The sequence below is a fragment of the Manacus candei genome, unplaced genomic scaffold, assembly GCF_025592945.1.
Source record: "Manacus candei isolate 608988 ecotype Guabito, Panama unplaced genomic scaffold, ASM2559294v1 h1tg000011l, whole genome shotgun sequence".
NCBI classification, from domain to species: Eukaryota; Metazoa; Chordata; class Aves; order Passeriformes; family Pipridae; genus Manacus; species Manacus candei.
In genome coordinates this window covers 17,036,401-17,059,803 of record NW_026138059.1, presented here as the reverse complement: position 1 = coordinate 17,059,803, position 23,403 = coordinate 17,036,401, and the positions used below count along the sequence as shown (strand labels likewise).

The 23,403-nt window shown below is 35.4% G+C and overlaps 1 protein-coding gene across 1 annotated transcript in view; it reads left to right on the top strand.

Moving 5' to 3' along the window:
* The window catches only part of EYS (eyes shut homolog), a 671,723-nt gene that overhangs the window by 127,190 nt on the left and 521,130 nt on the right, over positions 1–23,403 (top strand). The window contains exons 10-11 of the mRNA XM_051778236.1: positions 10,851–11,048; positions 13,020–13,141. Of these exons, the coding sequence (XP_051634196.1) occupies positions 10,851–11,048; positions 13,020–13,141 (320 nt within the window). The remainder of the gene's footprint in view (positions 1–10,850; positions 11,049–13,019; positions 13,142–23,403) is intronic.

Genomic DNA, 23,403 nt, shown 5'->3' with positions numbered 1-23,403 from the left:
TATCAGTGGACATTCTGAAGTTAAGTTCAGAAACCGAGAAGGAATCAGCTGTTGCATTCCCTACTGACAAAGTAACAATTGGAACTGGGAGAAGGAAGGAAGATAAACTTGATTTGGCTGCAGGACAAATCAAGATTTTAATATTATTACTGTTATGAGTTTGATTACATTACACTATCTTAGCTGTGGAGTTATTATAATAACTTTTCTATTAATATATTGATTCTACAATTGGAGCCTTTCTATAATGAAATTGCAGTTATTATAGAATTGATATTAAGTGCTTCAGCAGAAAGCAGAACCTGTGAGAAACATACGGTGAGGTTGTATCTCATTTAGAGGTCCTAAAGCTTCATGGAAGGTAGAATGAAAACTCCAATGGCTCTATCAGGAAATAGTGTCTTGTTCCATTAAAAATTCAAATGTATTCAAGAGCGCTGCAATTAGTAAATATCTATATTTATATCCATGCTGTTCATATTGGTGGTTTTGTTGTTTTGAGGCATATTCAAATATTCTTCTGACAGTCAGGTCCATAGTAATAAATGCAACCTTACTGTTCACAGCTTTGAAGTGCCAACATTTTTATGTATCACCCAGCCACATCAATGAAGTTAGTCACAACTATTAGACATCAGTCCTTGCTGAGAGTGTAGCAAAGTGAGTTTGTCCCTGTGTCATGCATGCTGCTTTTCAGCATTCTTAGCATGTAAAAAGTTGAATGATCCCACTGCAATTCCTAGACCAGCTCATTTTTACAGAAGATAAAGTAAAACGTATAAGGCTGCTTTATTCTCCTTTGTTATTATTGATAGCTAACAACAGATCTTGCACTTTCACATCAGAGCTGCAAATTTTCACCATTTTCTACACCAGTATTTAAGGCAAAGATGAAACTAAGAAAATTTCTGTGACCCATTGACTGAGCCAGTATTCTGCTATTCCCAAAGAAAGCTCAGGGAGAAAGAAAGCATAAAAATTCTCATTTCAGTTAGAGACTGTGTATTTAATATGTAATAGTTCTGTAAGAATTGACATGATTTTTTTTCTTAAAAAAAAAAAAAAAGAAAAAAACCTCAGCTGTTTAGTAACTTGTTTTTACTAAATGTAGCAAAGACTTTTATCATTTGATCCAAATTATTACATGACTTGTTTAAAAAAACGCACTGTATGTATTTGGTCTAGGTGTTGCTAATAGATATGACCTTTTTAATGAAATATATGCAATTGTAGAGGAAAATTGAAATTCAGTTCTGAGGAAATGTCTACTTATTTGTGGCAGCCTTAATGAAACATGTCTCCAAATGTGTTCCAATTAAGATTAAAGCAAAAATGGTAATTGACCATTAAACATGTTGCAAAAGAAAGTAAACTAGTAAGAAAGGCAACTCAGCAGAAAAAAAAATGCTTAAGTCTGTTGAAAAACAAGAGTGATAATGGAGTTTTCAGCACAGGACATTCTATTATGGGAACAGCTAATTACAAAACAGATAATAAGTAAGAAATGTAAGTGCTCATGAAGGCAAAAAAACTAGAATAGAGATAATGGAGCTATTACTTTTCCAGTGCTCATAGACCAAACCTCAGTCTTTCCTGTGCCAAGACCCATGTAAAAGGCAGGTTTACAAGACCTGTGCCTCTTTGTAGCATATCTCTGTGTTACACCATAAAACACTACATCCTGTTCAACATCGGGTTTTATCTGTTTTTTCCACTCTCTTGACAATGAACAGTCAAATAAAATTTTATTTAGGGGAAAAATGCAACCAAGTGCATTGATATATGAAGGGCACTCTGCGTCACGTAGGAAGGAGCTTTTTGAGGGAAAAGAATCAGAGTGGCCATGTTTGTGGCATATTACCTAGAAAATGCATATCCTCGGACCAGTAAAGAAGGATATGCAATGCCTAAGGAATCAGTATGAACCAGGACTTGCTGTTGATGCACATAAGAAGTCACTGCAGGACTTTGACAATTTTCTCCGATATTTCTATTGTTTTTTGTATTGACAGCTGCTTCTGTCTCCAAAAAATAAATAATTCAGAGACCAAGTCTTTTTTCTAGTCATTTCTAGGGTCAATTGAGAAGCTCTTGGGTATGTTAGATATCCACAAGGGTCTGGCATATATGACAAGATCTGTAGGAGACCCATGGCCTTCCAGAACAGCACTGAAAACACAAAGGCATCTCTAAAAGCCCTGTTTGCCAACTCTGTCCACATAAATTCAGTGAGGTACATGCTGTAGTTTCAACTCTGCTTTTAGTTTCCACCTTGGGACAATCTTGATCCACAAGAAAAAATTTCTAAGCCTTTACAGCCATGATTACTCTGGGAATACTGCATGTGTAAATCCAGTCATCTATATCTGATAAGGGGTTTGAATTTCATCCATCATTCTGTGAGAATGGTGTACAAGATCTCTGTTACAGAGAGCAGATTTAAGTAATGTAGATGATACAAGATATATTCATTAAAAATAAAAAACTGTCCCTTAGCTTTCCAGAAAGCATGTGCAAATCACAGTTTTTCACACTTAAAACGTGGTTACCTTTTCCCTGGTTGCTCTACAAATTATGAGGACATTGCTGTTGCTCAAAGAAAAGTTTACCAAATTTCAGAATGGTTTTTTTGGCTTTGGAAACAAATGTTTGTAACTTTATTTTTCCACAGAGTGGTCTATTTATGGTGTACACAAGCAAAAGTGATCAATTATAATCTTGATATCAGCTGCTATAAATAATATCTGTCCAATTTTAAGAAAATGAAAATGGAATCTCAAAACACAGAATGGTTTGACTACCTGAACTAAAAGTAGCCATTACTATAACTCAAAATGACACACACAGGTCCTAGGCCATAAGGAAAAATTGAGTTTGATAAAAGTTTTCCATAACTTTTCCACACATACTCTTAATTTCAGTTGAATGCTGATTTAGATAAGACAAAGAATGGAAAACATACCCGTATATTTCAGTAGGAAATAAATTTTCATTAATTGTTTTCCTTAGTAGAATTCTTTTGTTTTCTGAGACAGAGTGAAACATGTTTTTGTGTTGAAATATGAAATTCACAGATGTGGACACAGACATATCTTTATTGTTTAATCATTATAAACTTGTATATTTTGAAGAGAAAAGGTACTTAAATAATATATTCAACTTCTGATTTTCTCTGTTTTTACAGAAATTTATACAGGTATGGAGCAATAATGTATGCATCTCTGTGTGATTTTAATTTTAAAGTTTGTGGTGTGGGTCTTCCTCATATTCTGCTTCACCATTGTTGCATGCTCTGCATTACCATATACAATTAACAAAACCTTTTTTACTTGGAAAGTGCTAAGTATTGCTTTTTAAACATCCTTCCCTTAGAAAACAAAACAAACATATGATTTTCAATTAGTATGGATTTCACAGAAAATACCTTTTCACTGATTATATAGAGAATCATAAAGCAATTCCTTTCATGGAAAGTAGAATTTGCATTCCAAGAAAGAGAATGAATTTGCTACAAATTTGAACTGTAAGAAAACATTTGCTATGTTTTTAAACTGTTATGATAATACTCAGCTTATTTTCAAGTAATATCAATATATGCATGCTTCAGTTATTTTCTTTTTCTTCCAATCCACTTCTATGGTACTTCTGGTTTTTTTTAATGTACATTTACTAGCATTTAATCATCTCAGTTGTGGAGGTATTTTCTTTTCATATGCCACAAAGCAGATCAAACTAAGCAGCTAGTTTGTAAAATAATGGCAAGCTTAGAGGTACATCTAAACTCCTCAAAGTTTTGAACTCTTAATAATCTTATATTTAGCATTAAGACATTTAATATTTAGAGTTGCAGGGAACTCAAATTTTAGGCATCTAACTTCTTGCTCATTAGTGTTCCTGGGATTTTATGGTAAGTCTATCAAAGCCTATTCTTAGTGAAAAGGAGTGAGAGGTACTGAGCTGTATAAAGTTGATGAAAACAAAAGCACGTTTCTCTGAAGTGATCAAAACGTTTTTTGAATTAAAATTGTTGTATACACTAATTTTAAAAGAAGAATCTTGAGAAAAACAGTAAATTACATATAGATTGAGGGGAGGGATTTTTTTTTTAATTTTTATTTTTTGGTGTGGGTAGTTGGGGGATGTTGTTAGTTAGCCTTATAGTACCTTCATATACTGGATTATCTCCCATAACTAAACACAATTTTATTTTTATTGTATGGTATTTAATTTACTTAGTTCATCTTGGAAAGATAATGTCTGAAACAGTGCTATTGTAGTGACATTATGATCATAGAATCACATAATATTCTGAGTTGGAAAGGAGCCCACAAGGATCATTGAGTTCAACTCTGAAGTGAATGGCTCATTCAGGGATCAGACCTGCATTATTGGCATTATTAGCACCGTGCTCCAACCAACCGAGCTAATTCTAGGATTTGATTATGGAAAGAAATAAAACATAGGAAATATCTAAGAAAATATACTTATTGTGAAAGATTCACTTTGGTCATTGGCTTTTAAATCGTATATGGAATATTTCTGGGTCATTTTGAAAAAATTGTCTCTGTGTTCTGAACCTGAGTATATGAGCTAAACAATGAAAGTTTAGATAAAAAAACTCTGGATTAACATGAACTTTTTAAAATGTTTGTGTATTCATGCAAGCCATATAAAATTAGTGTTTTGTAGATTTTCTTCTTCTTTCCTTCCTGACATGCTTTAAGCTGTTGTAATTTTCTCATTTCTTTGAAGGAAATGCTACTAATTTCATTTGTATGTTTTACACTGTTTCATAATAATGGTAAATAGACTTTAGGAAAGGCTACTGCAATTGAGTGACCAGTGTCATAAAGTTACTGGAGCTGTATCCTAGTACTATAAGTGAGTTTTTTGTTCTCATGAATGCATATTTAACATTTAACATCATTACTAGCCTACTTGTTATAATTTAAGTTGCCATCCAAATGACACACTTGCTGTTCTGGTACTAGCCATAGATATTTTCACTATATTGCCAGAAGTTTACAAAGAGATATGTTTTGTCATTGATGCGGTCCATACTGCTGAATTTGAAAACTGTCGTCAGATTCAATTCTTTGAAATGTTAGTAGCAAATGTTTTATTTATTAGATTACTTTCCTAAAGAATAACAACGTTTAAGAGATGCCACTTCTGATTATAGGAGAATTCAGTACTGCACATCAAAACATTTCATGTACACATTTATACTGAGCAAAAAAAAACAAACAAATGTCAATAGTATCACATAAAGAAATGAAAATTTATCTCGGGCAATTTATTTGCTATGTAATTTTTATAAATTAGGCTTTTGACTTTTAGTAATAGCCTTAACAGGAGAGTCTTTATCAGCAAAATAAAATCTATTTTTGGTGTTCAACTTATGGTATTTAAAGATTCTACTCTAGAAATATTATAAGCAAACACAGTAGAAAAGAGAACTCATTAACATCAGCAGAATGTAATTTCTGAATATGCAATATGCTTCTGATTCTGAAACAAAACCAAAAAAAGGCTTTTCCAAATAAATTATTCATTATTTGATATATAGTATGCTAATAGAGAAGCATACTATATACTATGAGTGCATGCTATGGGTATATGTTTATATGTAAAGACATATATTACTTAATCCAATATATTGTGCAACTGAAAAGGAAATTGTCCTTCAACTGACTATTTAATTTAATCATTTGTGCATATACTTTTGGTTTTCTTTCAGGTTTATTCTAATATAGAAGCCTTTAGTTGTTTAATAAAGACAATCTGTTATTGTAATCACAAAAATATAGCCAAGAATTGAACAAGCAAAGAGGTTAAATCTGTCAAATGGGAACAAGTTGGAAAGGTGTGCTGAACTTATTAATTAATTAATGAATTTCTGTCCTTGATTCTTTCATATTTGATCATTGGGCCTACTCTCTATCTTTTATCAGTTAACTATCTTTAGTGAACATTATTTTTTTACTCTGTGATGTCCAATTAAAAATTCTGATATGTCAGTGAGAGAAGACAGTTTATAAACCATTTTCCTGGCACAGCATTCCTTTCTGTCAACAATTAGAGACTTACTATTTCAGAAACTTACCAGATCAAGTGAGAACTTTCCTTTGTTTGGTAAAAAATAGATGTGTTGGAATCAATCAACTGCAGTAAAACGTTTGTACAAAAATGTTTGTACAGAAATTCTCGAAGAAATATTTAGAAGAGAGAGAAAAGGCAGAAGACATGGATTTTGTTTTCTGATTAAGATACTTTTATAAAGAAATTTTTAACCTATAACATGTTCGCTACTTGATTTATGTATGCTTTAATCATACTTTTATAGCTCTTTTAAAAAATGCTGATAAGAAAGCAACCGCAGCAAGTGCACTCATTTTGCTAATATGTAACCACCACCTACTACTATCCAACCTTAATCTTTATGTGGATATGAATTTTCTAAAAAAAACTACTTTAAATCATCCAATTTTCTTTTCTTGTTTTCTTGCTCCTTGTATTGATTGACATTAATAATCAATTACTTAATAGTGCATGATTTTCAGAAATAATAACATAAAATATAGTATAATACTTATATATAATAATATATATAAACAATTGTGGTTCTCTGAGTGAGGGAATGGTCTTTTAAATTATTAATTCTCTAAACTGACAGTTAAAAATTAATTGATTCAGGGAATGAGACTGAGTAGGATGGAGGCAGTCTTAATATTTCATTATCTTTTGTTTTACCAATCTTCCAATTAGAATAAGAATGAAACCTTTGCCATTTATACCAGTAGCAGAAAAATTATTTTTTATGCAATGATATGCATGAAAGCTGGGTGGGAAGAAAAAGACATTGAATATCTAATTAAAGAGTGATGAATAATATTGGAAAGAGGGCACTGAAAAAATATTATATTGTTAGCAATTAACATTATACCACATGTTTATCCTCATTGGGTAAACAGAATTATTAACCCAGGTCATCAACATTATGGCCATATTTTAATTTACCATTTTTTATAAATGTCAAGATAATTTTAATTTGAGGGTTTGGGGTTTTTTTTTGTTTTGTGCTGTTTCACTTTATTAGAGTTAGAATGAAGTGAATGAACTGAGTAATTTGTTTTCCCTAATTCCTTAAAATGGGGGAAAAACTATCCTTTTCAGGAAACAATTTTGGTGTAATTTCAAATCAATAAAAAAATCAAATCACTAAAACTTCACTGTAATACATACCATTCTGCCGAGCTGAATCACGTTCCTGCTTGCAGAACAGAATGGAAGGAAGGTGTATGAGCTCCTTGCCAGTCAGACATGCATCCTGGTTTAGTTGACATGCTACCAGGGGAAGTACCTGGCTAGTAAGAACTACGTAAGCTATCTAAGGCTACACAGTATCAGTGATGACAAAATGGAAGATGAGGATGTTTTTCTGAAGGGAAGAGAGACCCTGAAGGGAAAAACACCTGATACCTACAGGAGCAGGATCAGAGGAGAGGGTCAGGTTAGATAGAGGATACACTCAGGCATGTGGAGATGGAGACTCTACAACAGTGAAGGCTGAAAGATGATTCCTTCTGACAACTTGGATGAGAGATTCACTTGTGGAGGAAGTATTGGGCTGTGACAAAAGGTGGGGAAAAGTGCATTTTAATTGGAAGGTCATGTAAGTTGTCTGAGTCTGACACACACACCCTCATCAGTACCACTGAAATAAAGCAATTATTGACAATAGATAAGACACACTTCTGTAAAGGAGGGTGGTAACCATCTGTTGACCAGATCTGATCTCTAAGGAGGTTTATTTGTGTGTCAGAGATCTGGATTCAGGATGTGGGAAAGAGGTTGCCAGAGCATGGCTGATGCCCAGACTACTACCTTTTCTGCTTGTCCATGAAGGCACCAATGACACTGCCAACAGAGACCCAGAGCATATCAAAAGTGGCTAGTGGACCCTGACAGCAGGGACAAAGGCTGTGGGAACCCAGCCAGAGTTTTCCCCAGTATTGCTAGTTAGGAATAAAAGCATCCTGGGGGTTAATATCTGAATAGCATTATAGGCAAGACTTCATCGATGCACTGCTCAAGTTGATCAGGCAGAATGGAAAGAGAACCATTTAAAGGAATATTGTGATGGATGTCTGCTACTGACAACTTGATCCAGAAAAGTTTATGAAGTCATCTTTAGGAAACTAGGAAAAGACTGAGGAACTCAGGCCCTAATTTTCATTGGGATATTACCACACTCACTTTTCTGGAAAGACAACACGGAAAGACACAAAGAATTGAGGAGATTTTTTGACCATGCTGACAAGTTTTTTTAAACAGTTGTGGGGTGGAATAACTGAGGGAGATATTTGTCTGTATTCTATGCTTGTGAATAAGCAAGAGGAGGTTTGGGATGTAAAGGTAAAAAACAGATTTGGCAATAATGGCAGTGAGATCATGGAGTTCACAGTCTTAAGAGAAATGAGGAAATCAAGTAGCAGAGTAATGATTCCGGACTTCAGTGATCTGGTTTTCATTCACTCAGAGATCTGTATAGAAAGCTCCCATTAGAGATTACACTGAAGAGAAAGGACATTTCTCTTGGGCCCACTGATTTATCTTGAAGGAATGTTTCCTCAAAGTACAGTTCTTTTCAATGTGCAGGAACTCAAGCAAGTGTGGCAGAACAACAGATAAATGGGGCACTCTTGACTGTGTGTAAAGAGAAAAGGAAGGGCAGAGAAGGTAGATGCAATGCTAGTAGCTACCTCTCCAGGTAAAGAAAATCAAGTAGTGAGATACTGGATCATCGGATCATTCCATTTAGGATTGTGAGTCATATGTTATTTGTGTGTGTGTGTGTGAACTCCACTTTAGAAATCAGCAGGGTTTTCACCCATGTCAAGCTGTTGTGATATAAATATGAAAACTTCAGGGCAAAATCTCAGTGTGCCATATGGCTCTTCTTTCTATGCAATTTCATGAATTCCAGATCTGAGTGTTGGCTGTCTTTGGCAGGATAATCCTGCATTGGAGAGATCACTGGTGCGTAAAAACAGGCAACAACTTGTGTTGTCTTTTTCGTCTTCTCTCAGCATCATTACCGGGGCCAAAGGGTTGTTGAATTTTTTTTACCTCAATTCTGTTCTCAGTTGTTGTTCTTGTCATTAAAAGCCTTAAGAATTCAGCTCTTAGGTCACTCTATCTTACAGTAAGTTCACCTAAGATCCTGTTGACATCTTGGACAGTGTTTGTTTCATTATTATGAAGAAGGCTCCTTGCAGGATCTGTTACCTGTGGGGGGTCTGCACTGAAGTAGGGCAAAATTGTGAGGAGGAAGGGTCAGAGGGACTGACTGCAACACCCATTTCCCATCTGCCTGTGCTATTAAGGGATGGGGAGGAAGCAGTCTGGAGTGAAGGAGTGAAGTTGAGTCTGGGAAGTAGAGGGAAGGGGGTTTTAGTTTTGTGTTTGTTTTTCACCATCATATACTATTTTTAATTGGAAATTAATTCGATCAGTTTTCCTCAAGTTGAGTCTGTTTTGTCCATGACAGTAATTGGTAAATTATGTCCCTAACTTTGTCTTGTTCCACAAGGTTTTCTATCTTATTTTCTCCACCTACCCTGTTGAGGGGGAGTGATGGAGCGGCTGGATGGGCATCTGTCAGCCAGCCAAGATCAACCACAGCATAACTGTACATATTTGATTTTCCACATGACTACCCAGGTGTTTTATGTTGTAGTGTCACATTGCCCATTGTTTAAGGTTACAGCCTGTCTAAGGAAGAGACACATTGCTGGAACAGGGAGAAACTGCTTCAGAAAGGAATGGCTGGGCAACCAGAGCTGAGACACAGGCGCTGGTGAAGTGTGCAGAGGGCCTGGAGTACAACAAACCCTGGGAAGATCCACCAGAAAGCATAGCATGGAGACAGCCCAGCCTCAGCAGTCATAGAAAGGCAGATGAGTTTCAAAGGGGCTCAGAGGGCCTTGTGCACAGTTTGTTGCAGTCCTGAGAGCCACTGAGCTCTGTTTGAAATTAAGCCTGAAAGAACAGACTTGCCTTCAGTAGTATTGAGTGAAAAGGAAAGCAGCTTTACAAGCCAAAACCCATTTGATCTCTGCTGTCTCTGCCCTCCTCATTTCCAGTTTCAGTACTGGAAAAAATTAGTCAGTCTTGTTTATCTCTTAGCAAACTAAGGCTCATTTTATAGGGCCTTTTAATCTCTTTTGGTCTCGTGCTATACACGAGAGTACAATAGAGGAAAGAGTACAAGATGTTCTATTGTATGGAATTTTTATAAATGATGAAGGCAGTCACTCATTATTAAATAAATACATAATTTCAGTAAAATAATTAGTGTCAGTCATGGACTGCAGGCAAAAAAGTTATAGAAGGTTGCACACATTTAATTATGTTCAGTATTATGGGTTAATGTATGAACAGTTCACGTGGTAGTTGTGACAACAGATTATCAGGAGTCAATAACAGGAAGCTTTAATCAAAATTAATTAATTATTTTTAAATACACTTTTTGAGCCATTTTAGAGCACAAGGGTAAGTAGAAAAAACATAAGATATACCTATCTATCTCTAGCTATGAGATAGCTCTTAAGATTTTAAAATGCATCTTCATTATTTAAACAAAACAGATAAAGCAGATATCTCTTTTTTACAATTCTACAAAGCAAATAACTGTTTCTTCATGATAATATACATATGTGTATCTCTGAGACCCTCCAACTTGATTTAAACCAGGGTTGTAAAGAAAATACAGCTCGTAGTAGGCAGCGGCTGCAGGGACATATTCGTTAGTTAAACACTGACAGCTCTGCCGTTTTCCTTTTCAGGTTTGAACTGTGAGTTTAGGCCTTGTGAGGCCAGCAATCCCTGTGAGAACGGAGCTGTGTGTATAGAAGAAATGAATTTGGACGTTTTTCCCCTTGGATTCCACTGCCAGTGTGTGAAGGGCTTTGCAGGTCCACGTTGTGAGATCAATGTCAATGAGTGCAGTTCTAACCCTTGCCTCCACGGATACTGCTATGACAGTGAGTTCAGTCTGGTAACTCTCTTTAATGTAGAGTAGTCTTTCTGTTGAAGTGTCTGTAGCTGCTGAGCTGCTCTGGGGAGAACAGTGGATAATTTAATGAAATTTAGCTTGTCTGAAGCTCCACAGCCTGTACCAGAAGGATTATTTTTGCCAAAATGCCTCAGCTCCTGGCACTGAGGTTTGTGTGTTCAGGGGGTCAGAATTGTAGCTAGTAAGAAATTTTAATGAGATTTGTGCTGTCTCCTTTGATACCTAAATTAACCAAACACATCTTACATTGTGCATTTAATGAGAGAATATTCAGGTGCTGAAAAGGAGCTCATGGATCAGTCAGGAAGTATATGTCATAATTTTAAAAGTCAAAAAATTCAATTTAATTTAAAACTGAAGCAAAATGGAGTATCTGTTTACTATAAAGCACCTTCTATCATGTAACTGTGTAACTCACTCTTTCATTGAAATATATACTTAAAGGTTTTAGAAGCAACTTGATTTCCCCGCTGTATTCTATCTGGATTGGCAGGTTAAATTTAGTAGCAATCACTAGGTATGGGGTACTTACTTGAAAGTTTTATGGGGCTATTACAACCTATCAGAAAATTTCTATGCTTGTAAAAAAAAAAAAAAGGTAGAGGTAGTAATTTTCAGAGAATCTTAAAACGCTGACTGGAAAGCAGAAAGACATCTGGAGGTCATGTAGTCAACCCTGCATGAATCTGGGCTATTAACACTGCTAGAACAGCATTTATTTTTTTTTTTTTAAGAAAAATTCATACAAGGTCCAATCAACCTACTGGTTTCAGATGTGATATTAAAGAACCGACTCCAAATTACTAAATATATCATTGCCTAAAACTCTTCTAGTTAAAAAAAAAATAAAATTCAATAAATATCTTAAGAAGTCTGCCTTTCCATACATGGAAATAAGGCGAGTGACTTAATCTTTTACCTAGTAAAGACTACTTCCTAGTTAGTTTACAGATGTTTTCTCTGTACTCTACATTGTTTTAGAGACATTTTTGAACTGGAATTTAGATGAGATTCATTAAAGTTCTTCATGCTGACGAAGCGTCAAATATTTTGGGAACAGTTTATCTTTATGGTGCCTCTGGCTTGAGTTGTATCATGTGGACATTTGAGTTCCTCTACCCTATGTGCACTGACTGCAGAAAGCAGAATCCTAAGGAAGCTAGGAAGCTTTTAGCAGATGAATAATGCTCCTGTGCTGAACAACTTAAAACTTTTAATGAATATAATAGCAGCTGTGTGTACAGACACAATGGCAGAATAGATTCTACAGTAAATCACAGTGATAATGAAGAATCCAGGGATCTTTGAAGTTAGAACAAATGTAGACCTGCAAGAAGTGCAATTACTGTTGCCATGAGCTTCTTATATGGATGTAACACTCTAAAGATTCCTCTCCGTTTGGATCATGAATGATGAAAAAAAGACAGGATTCTTATCATTCGCTTGTTAAGAAATATATTATAGAAAAATTCAACTCAAGCAAGTTTTCCTTTAATATAGTAGTACAATGTGAGGCATTCCTTACATACACACACAAAAAAATTAAAAACTACCAACAAGCCAATTATTGTTCAACTGCCACATGTCATTTAGGCATAGTATCACAGACTGAATCTTATGTACTTTGTGGTGGAAAATTACTTATAAGATACCATAACTTTTTCAGAAGCTAGTAATGGGTCATTTATTTAAAACTCTTATGTCAAAATATTTCAGTTGTTAAGGTAAAATGCAGTAAATGAATCTGCTTTCATATTAAAAACATTTTTTGATATGCCACAATTAAATTATTTCAATTTTTTTAACATGCCCACATCTTTTAGGTAAAACCAGTCCAAATCTTTTCCAGACGGTAGCCATAACTGTAACTTACTAATTTTACTACATTCAGTTGTTGTGCTAAAAGACTATTAGTAATAACATACTATCTCTGTTGCAGTTGTCAATGGCTTCTATTGTTTGTGCAACCCAGGATATGCAGGACTGAAATGCGACCAAGACATTGATGACTGCATAGTCAATGCTTGTGAACACAATTCTACATGTGTTGATCTACATCTGGTCAGTAGAGAATATTTTTAAATTAAAATTATTAAGTTTTCTTTCTGAAATCTAAAGCAATACTTTTGGGAGTTCTAAACTTATCAAGGACTTTATAATCATGCTTTCCAGCCACTGTTTTTTTGTTTGTTTGTAATTATATAGGCAGTAGGAAAGAGGAGTGCTTTAGCATTTAAAAGCAGCTATTGAGTCAATGTGGTTATACAGGGACTTCAAAAGGAGTGGAAAATTTTCAACTATGCGCATTTTAGGGCCTCGTTATAAGTGACAGGAATACTCATTTACACCAATGACATTGGCTTCAAAGGGACTTAAAAAGTATCTTTCCCCAAAAAAGGGCTTTACTTTAAGTACTTCAGCATTTATTTTCAAAATTCTTCAGCTATATTAGTTCCTGAAATACAAAATACTTCTTTCATCTAAGAAATAAAAGTATTCTATCAACTGATTCCTCTATGAGAGGAAAGAAGAGAGACATTCACATTGTATAAACTTCAGCACCAGAGGTGGCCCATGTTCTATGCCTCTTCTTCCAGGAGTCTGTCAGGAACCAATTTGTTTTCAATGTACTCAACAGAAACACAAAGACCATACAGTATAAATATTCCCCTTAAGAAACATTCAGACTGTCAGGGAAATTGTGTGTGGTTAAAAAAAAGAAAAAGTGGAAGAAAGATCATCTTTTTCTTTCTTATTCTAGTTTCTCCCAGCATGCTTGTGGGAATATTAAACTGATAAATGTATAATTCAGATTATTATTAAGATGTCTAAATGTAGGTTTCTGTACATGAGTAGTGGGTTCCTGTGGCTGGTTTTGGTAGCTGGAGTCTGTCTTGCTCTTGAAGGTAATCAGTAAGTGACCTCTTCCAGCTGTTATCTCAACTCATGAATTCTTAGCTGTTTTTTTTCTCTCTCCTGTGTCCAGTTGCAGAGGGAGAGTGAGAGAGAGGCTTTAGTGGGTACCTGGTATCCGGCCAGGGTCAACCCACTACAAAATGGTGTAAGCTAAACATCTAAGCACCAACCAAAGATTGTAGAATCCTTGCTGGCACAATCCACAATTCAGTTCTCCATCTTTTAAATCTCCTCTTTGGGTGAATGGAACAACCCTGGAGGTACCACTGACTGCTGCATTATTGCTGAAGTTGTTTGCATTTCAGCTGAATCCCATCCCAGAAGCCCTGAAGTGCATGAGGGGTGTGTGGGCTTTTGGGATTTTGTTTTGTTTGGGGATTTTTTGCCTTTTTTGTTTGTTTGTTTGCTTGCTTCTTTGTTTTAGTACACGTATAAAGAAATTGTACTTCTTTCTGACAAGTCCTGTTGGTAGCCTGCAACTATCGTTTCCTAAACTTGAACCAAAGTTATGTGCTTCAAAAGAATTTTCTCAAATCCTCTACTCTGATTTCCAGAGTTTTTTCTTCTTTTCACAGTTAGGACACTTAATGTATTGGATAATAGTGGGTTTCTTTCAAGAACTAGTAAACACCTTGGACAAAATCAAATGCTTGATATGGAGATCACAGAACTTGACACTTTTGTTATTGTCTTTGGATGCTATTGTAATGAGAATTTTTCTACCAGCAGACTGCAATTAATATTTCAAGCTCTCATGCTGGACACATACTGCCATCTTAGGTTAGAGACCATTCCAGAAATAAATATTATGCTTGCAAGGCATGTACTCTCCTATTCTCCATGAGATTGTATATGTCAACATTGCAGGTATTATTCCTAACTGCAGCTGATGCTATAACTGAGACTGATAAAATGGAGTTGTATATGCCAAAGTTTAAACAACATCCTTCCCAAAAAATAGGATATCAGAAGTCGACAAAGTTATGGATTTTTTATGAAGTAAACATATCGTTCCCCCAAGAATACCCACTAGGCCTCATCAAATGAGTTGCAAAATCAGTCCAGTAAGATTTAATCATCTGGGCAAAACTGACTCTCTCCCTCTCTCTCTCTCTCAATCTCCATCTGCTCTGTTCTCGGATTCACTGGTCCGATTCACTGCTGCTGCAGGGTCCAGCCAGCTTCTCACCACTCCTTCCACCCACGGTGGGAAAAGGCGATGAGGTCGGCTGGAAAACCCCTGGGGAGTTTAACTCCTGCAGTCTTGGCTGGGCCAGGACAGTGAGGGCCCAGGGGCTCCCCCAAACCCATGGGGGGAGACTCCCCTCTGCACTTACATGACTGTATGCTGCAGCTGTCTCTCCAAAGGGTCATGGAGCCTGGCCTGCTCCAACCCCGGGGTCTCCCCTATCTTCTGGGGTCCCCCTCGGTCGCTAGCTTCAGGGGGCTTCTCTCAGTAGCTGTGCTGCTCCCGGCCCCCCCGGCCAGGAGCCAGGGGGTAGGGACCGTTCAAACCGTGGCTGCTTCTTCTTCTAGCTATGCAGTTGGAAATCAACCTCTTCTTTTCTGCTTCTGTGAGCATGTAATTTCCACAAGGGCACACAAAGTTTTTAATTGGTCCAGTATCAAAAACACCACCCCTGGGCAGACTATCACAAGCCCCAGGGGGAAAGGTTTTTTTCAAACCACCACAACATATATTCATAAAAATGGAAGAAGATCCATTTCTTCTTTTTCTTCTTCATCCAGAGCAGCTGTAAAAGAACAGATATTGAATTAATAATCCCCTAGAAAATGAATTTTTAGCATTTAAAGAGTCTCTTCCTCCTCCTCTGAAAGGCAAAAAACTAGAGGTTAAGGAGCAACAGAAGCATAATCAAGGAAGATTTAAAAACAGATGGAGATCTCAGGAGTTTAATAATTCCTCCATCAAATACCATTTCCTTCCAAAGACATATTACAGTAGACTTATTGTACAAGGTAAGGACCAAAGATCTGAATGTGAGAAAGAAATCCAATATGCACTCTAATTACAACATATTCTTCACAGACTTTACTGTGGCTCTCCAGACAGTAGGTGGCATTAAGTAATTGGACTGTGGGATGAATCATAGAATAGTTTACATTGAAAAAGGCCTTTAAGATCATCAACTCTAACTGCAAACCTGACTCTGCCAAGCTTACCACTCAGCTATGTCCCTAAATGCCACATCTACGTTATTTAAATACTTCCAGGGATGGTGACTCAACCACTTCCCTAGGCAGCCTGTTGCAGTGCTTGCCAACTCTTTTGGTGAAGATATTTTTCCTAATATCCAATCTAAACTTTACCTGATGGGAGATCACGATAGGTGAAGTGCACACAACTCCATCACCTTAAGGAGGTTCTGATTTTCTACTGCACCCGAGAGTTCCAGTCACCCAAGAGTTATATTCCAGTGAATTATTTTATACCAGCACAAGTCACTGTCAGTCATATTAGACTCTCTGGTTGCTCAGGAATAACTAACCAGCTACCCTTATGCTAATAAAAGCTCCATTCTGCAATCCAACAGCTCAAATATCTTTGATGCATTTTGCTAGGTCAAAGTGAGACAATTAGCATTGTCAGAATTACACTTGCAATATGTATTCTTACTCTTTGGTATTGGCAATGTTTCATAATATAAAGCCTTAAAATTAGATAACCATGTTATCTTAACAATGCATCAGAGACTATAGGCATAAAAAATTACACTCATGATGGGTTGACCCCTGCTGCCAGCTAACCACTGCACAACCACTGACTTGCTCTATTCTCACTATAGAATAGTGAAGAGAATAGGAAAAGCAAAGGGTAGAAATCTTGTGGGTTGAGATACTTTAATAAACAAAGGAAATGGGAGGAAGAAAGAAAGGAAGAAAGACTAAAAAATCAAATGATTCAAAGGCAATGGTTCACCACCTTCCACGTGTATACTGATGCCCAACCAGTTTTCAAATAATGTCAACCTTCCCAAAATCCATCTCCCATCCATTCTCATTTCTGAGTGTGATGTTACATATCATGGAATATCTCTTTGGTCAGTTTGGGTCAGCTGTCCTGTTTGCGCTTCCCTCTTAGCTTCTTGTGCGTCTCTAGCCTACTTACTATGGGGCAGAGTGGGCAAAAAAAAGGTCCTGTTCAGCAATGACTAAAATATTGCTGTCTTATCAACAATGTTTTGTAGTACTGTAGTACTGTAGTACTGTATGTGCTGCCATGAAAAAAATTAACTCCATAATGGACAGACCTACTACAGAATAGAATTCTACAAAAGGATGTTGGTTGAAATTCCTAGTGGGAAATCACAGCTCCTGATGTTTTAAAAGGTCTGTTTTGTAAAATCTGTCTGTAGAATATTTATGTAAAAGGTTTATATTGGCCAGTCCCACCAGAGATGTGGTCCCCTTCATTCTAATACAACCAAAGCTTCTAACACTATACAGTAAGGGATTAGTCTTTCTTTCTATGTGCCTTATTCAGAATTTTAAGGTTTTTCTATGATAAAGGTTCTCAATACTATAAAATTCCCACTCAAAAAGTATTCCCAATTCTAATGTAAAACATAGTAAGCAGCAGTAGAAAGGATAAAAACAAATTGTTTTGCTTAGCCAACTATAGAGAGAAGCAGGCCTGCATCCATTGTATTCTCAAGATTCTAACAGCAGAGTGCTCCAAGACTATATGCTAGAAGGTAAGGGCAAATGTTTATAACTGAGGAGTCAAAGAAGACCGTGTCTGAGTTCCTCAGATAAAATTTGAAACATCTATTCTTTATTCAGTTCCCAAATATTAGCCACATGCAATGTTAAGGAAATAGAGTGTTACGTAGTGATAAGCAAACATAGAATTAACAGAAGATTTTTAAAAACCAGAAAAGTCATCTTAGAAAAATATCAACTTAAACAATATGTAACAAACTATAAAGTGCTTTTCTATAGAAGCATTATGGAAGAAGAAGTAATTTTACCTCCTGTAACTAATCTGAGATAAAAGGAACTAATTGGAATAGATACTTTCTTCGTTAGGTCACCGTGGCCAGTAAAAAGTAAAAGCTGCTAAAACTTTTAGTACTATTAGCACAGATGCCTATCCTATATATTCTTAGCCATCTGTCTGCTCAATCAGAATTGTCATTTTTTTTGTAGCCTGACTACAAAAGACTTAAGATTCTGCAAATGGAGATTGAAGGTTAGTCTCATATGTTTCACTTCATGAATTAATTTTTTTTGTAAGCTATGAAAACCTTCTGATTAGGACCTGTCTAAGTGATTTGATTTTCACTGTAGTAAGAAACAATATGTAAAACAATGCAAACTCTCAGAATTACTTGCAATTGTTCAATCAAACAGATAGATGAAATAATAGAATGATAGAAGTATGAGACTGTTTGAAAGGCTGTAATGTTTTCACTGCAAAAGAAAGAGGTGCAGTCATCAGTAACTGAAGAAAAGAAAAGGGATGAAACCTTCCGGCATTCAATATATGACTAAAAATAAAATAAACCTGAAAGTTATGAACAGTAACATATTTTATTTAAAAAAAGCTAGTAAAGAGTAATGAAAAAAAGTAATATTATCCTCTGACTGTGCTTATGGTAAGGCAGAGTTTACATAGAGCAATTTTCAAATTCTTAAAAAAATTAAAATGATTAATTCAAAGTATTGTTGCGAGACAACACACAAAGAGGTGTTATCCATAATAATTTTTTATGAGATCAGATTGCGCATTTAGTCTATATTACATAAAACCTTAATTTTTCATTAAAAAAAAAAAGTAATAGCAGCTTCACAGTAGTACTAACTTCAGTTTTTCCTTGTGCTGTTCTGTATGTGAAAATATAATGCGAATGCTGTCACTTTAGTGTATGTATATATCCATGCAGAAAATTGCAGTAGATGTTTCCTTCAGAGCTTTGTTTCTGGAAGTTATTATTTCTCTGTACTTACCACATAGTAAAATAAAAAATATAAACTGTACGTAAAGTTAGAGTTGTATAATAGTGCTTTTATTGTAATCCCATGTCCTCCTTCTGGTCAACTCTCTATCACTACTTGATTTAGAACATAATTATTTCCCTTTCAACAAAATTTAATGTTACGGAAATGAGCTCTCAAATACAATAGTAGACAATACTGTTGATTCAAACCTAAAGAAGAAATATTTTTTTTTTTGGCTTCTGTTTTCAAATTGGCGGAAAAAAGAAGACTCATAAGAAATAGAAATTCAGTAATTCAGATGTTTTAGGAACTTATATTTTAAGTGGTAGGGAAAGCTTATTTGAAGGATAGAGAGAGGCTATTATTATTTTTGTTTAACAGAAAAAATATTCATAGTTCACAGACAGGAGATCTATTCCATGGATCATGTTTCAAGAATATAACCCACAAGCAGGTTAGCTCATTGAATAGGTTGTGAAAAGAGGATTAATTGGAAGGAACTGTGGCATTCAGAACTAAAGTACAAAGTAGTAGCTAATTGTTAACAGTTTATGTTACCCAAAAAGAAATTAGGTCTTTGGACTAACCTGTAATAACTTCCTAAATTGGCCATTCACACTTAATTTCCATGTTAAACAGAATTTTCTGTACTTTCTGCTAAATAGAGAAAAGAAAAAAAAAAGATCTCCAAAACTATAATTTATTTTAAAACATCCAGAGACACTCAAGATATGAAGTAGTGAGCTGCAGGATAATCTTCCTCCCAGCTGATGATGCAGGTGGTCTGACACTTGAAATGAGATAAAAAGATTGATAGGCCTGCAACAATGAAAAGTTTTCAGATATCTGTGGGAGTGGAAATTCTCTAAGCTCAATAAAGCAAACAAGGTCTGCCACTGAAGTTGATCTGAAACAGTACTCAGTTTAACTGAAGGTCAGACTACATACCAGGAATGGCATACAGTCAATGTAACAAATGATAAGCTGTTAATGGTTCCCAGGTCACATAAATTCAAATTGACTTGTATGTGACTTAAACTTGTGCATTGACTTTGTTGAGAGAATCCATGTGATGAAATTGTGAATGTGGTGTTGGACAAATAAGTTTCAGATTGCCAATTACACATCCCAGAAAACAGCTATACAGCAGCTGGACTTCACCTAAAAAAACTAGCAACTGCAGCAGTACTTCTACAAAGTGTTACTGCTAATACAACTCACCGTGCTGCTCTGAAGATTTGACTTGCATCCTTGAAATATTTCATCTTCCACTTATATTTAGCTTAAAAAAAATGAACAGTGTCTTCGTAGTCCTTCAATAGAAGTCTTTTTAAGAAGATCTATCGAAATACTTCTGTCCTCTGCCTTGTACTATAGAGCTAGCAGTACAAAGACTGAAAACAGTCATTGGGTATACTCCTTTATGCTCTAAGTATTATACATTGTTTGGATTATGAAGTCTTATGCCTTACTTATATAATTGAAAGTTGAATTTGTCAAACAAGTATTGTATTTCCAATTATTTTTTATATATGACATTATTTTAAAATACTTTAATTTGACTTTTTTTGAAAGAAGATGCAGACATATGTGAAAATTTGTAGCTTCAACCAACAATGTCAGGAAATACCACAGCAGTGAAAGCCTTCTCCTTTCTTTTTCATGAAATGAATTTGAAATACTCTACAGAACTGAATAGAACTGTGGCAAAGTGGAGGAAACGGAGATTAAGAGGAAGTGAAAGATTTGCTTTCCAATGAGACTTGTGAACAGATGGCAAATCAATGTAGTAAAGATACAGGAAGGTGGTCCCAGATGGTGTGCTATAAGTTCTGCCCACAGTGAGGAGTCTGGACAGAGAAAATCAGTGACAGCAGGGAAAGAAGTGAAGAACTTAACAATATAAGGAAGAAGATGGAGAACTGTGGCCTATTTGTGGAAAGCATAACCCTAAATTCAATTTTTCATTATATGGAGACTAACATTATGTTTGAGGTGGGACAGGAAGTTTGTGCCTTTGAAAGCACTGAAAGACTGGCAGTAGTATTATAGAGACTTGGGACTACAGAAAGTTCATTGACTCATAAGGAAGAGAATTCTACAAAAGAGTATTTAACTGGAGAGAAGGAGACACAGTAAATTGTATGTATTTAGCAGATTTATAGAGCAGAAAGGTATGGGTCCACAAGGAAATTATTCTGAAATAAGTTAAATGGTGAAATTTATAGGTCATCAGTCGCTCTTTGAAAACTGCCCACATATATGTCCTTACCACACAACACGTAAGAATTAAGACTAAATTTATTTTTCAGTAAAAGGATGACAATCTAATCCATGTACTGGTGGATAAATCTAAGCATCAGGACAATTACTGAAAAGGAGCTCTCAGACCAGTTTCACAACCCAATTTTTATTGCAATAATTAATTCTCTCTAAAGTAAAGCTGGACGATTCTCGGTATGAATTTTTAAGCCTCATCTACACCTTTTCCTGAGGAAAGGATTTCTTATTCCCTCATTACATATTTTTGTGACATTTGTCATCAAAGAAGCTATGTATCTTTCAAATATTTACTTTTTAATTTGAAGCACAACTCCTATTGGCTTCAGTTGCAGTACTGACTGTTGAAAAATTTTGAAAATCACACCTTAAAACAAAAGATTCAGAAAGAAAGAAAGGGAAGAATTGATTTCTACCTATAAAAAGATACCTGCTAACCCAACTTCAGCTAAAGTATGATTTATTTTCATTTCTTGAGCGCAACATTTAAATGATACCATAAAACTAACTCTTCTTTTCTGGTTCCTTCTTTATTTTATACATATTTCCCTTTACTGCACCTCTAGAGTAGATCAGTTTCCTCATGCCCACTTATGCACTGAATGAAGTGATGGTAGGTAAAGACTCTTTTATGATATTTAGCTGAAGAAGAGATAAATCTAATGAATGATTCATCAATTCTGGTATTTCCTAAATTTTGAGTATGTATGATTTTGCAACTCCTGCATTTTTCTTTTAGCACACATTTTTACATAAAATACATGTAATTAATCTGAATCGTTACATGGATGAGTTTTGGTAAGGAAACCATTTTCTGTCATCCATATAGCAGATACCTTTAACTCTTAAATGTAAGCAGATGTGATATATATTTGCAGTAGTTTCAGAACAGCACTTAGTCCTGGCCTTGTTCTGCTCTCACTGCAGCTGACAGAAAAATTTTTATTGACTTCAGAGCTCCATCAGCCATATATATTCTAATTCCAAAGTCAGCTCTTTGTGTAGTGGCAGACAATTGATGTATATTACTCCTTGCCAAGAAAATATTTTTCCTTTTTTCATGAAAAAAAAAAAATGGAGGGGAGGGGTGAAGAATTCCAGAATAGTATCCAGAGATTATCTTCTTCACAAGTATAATATTAAAGAAGAAAAAAAATTCTAGGATCTGAAATACCTCTGATCCCAGGTTTGCTTATCTCTTTATCTGTTTCCCACTAAATATCCCACCATTTATGAAAATGAACTCCATCTGTGTTCTCTTTTTATGAAATGAGATCTTACCCAAGGATACTAAGTAAACAAATTCCCTTATCAACTTTTCTCCAAGAACTTCATTAAGGGAAAATCATCTGATGTTAACTTTAGAGGCACTGCTGAGTGCTGTTATAATAAACTGATAATCAAACATTAAACAAAATCAAGTCTTTTGAAAATCTTTCCCTGGCAATATAATTAGTTGATCCTTTACTACCAGCTGTGCTAAAAGCTGTAGTGTGATCAGCAGGGTTTGCTATCTGAGCACCCTGAAAGCATCTGACTTGACTATTGTTTTCAGAACCCTATTAGATTTATCAAAACCTCAGTACCCTTATCCTACTCATCTAATGATATTTTGATTGTAATCTTTTGTTGACTTTTTCAGAAATCATAGTATTTAGACATGGTGTTGTGCATTTTCAGGCAAGATTGGTTCAAGATAGAAACTTTTCTACTGAAAACTTTATATTCTAAAGGAAATAACTGCGGTGGTAGTAAGAGGGAAAATATCAAAATGATTGTACAGCAGGATATTCTTCTGGTTCAAAAGGATTGGCTTACATAAACTAGGCAAATGAAGCTTTGTTTACAGAGTGAACTAAGACAGACAGATGCTAGCATTTCAATAGTAAAATAATTTGAAAATATAAAAAAAAGTTCTTGATAACTATCCTTTTAGTTTTATGGAAGCGTTTACTTTGGAGTGTATATTTGAGGGAAAATGTATTTATAAGCACAGGGCTGGATGGTTGTATTTGCAAATGCCTGCTTCTAGCAATGCTCCCGTTTACTTCAGAAGGTTTCCAAGAAGCAATATTATTTCTCAGGTCATGAGAATACCCAAGCCTTTGCATTGCTGTATTGGACAAATATATGCTATATGAAAAATTCCCCTTGAAGCTTCAGTC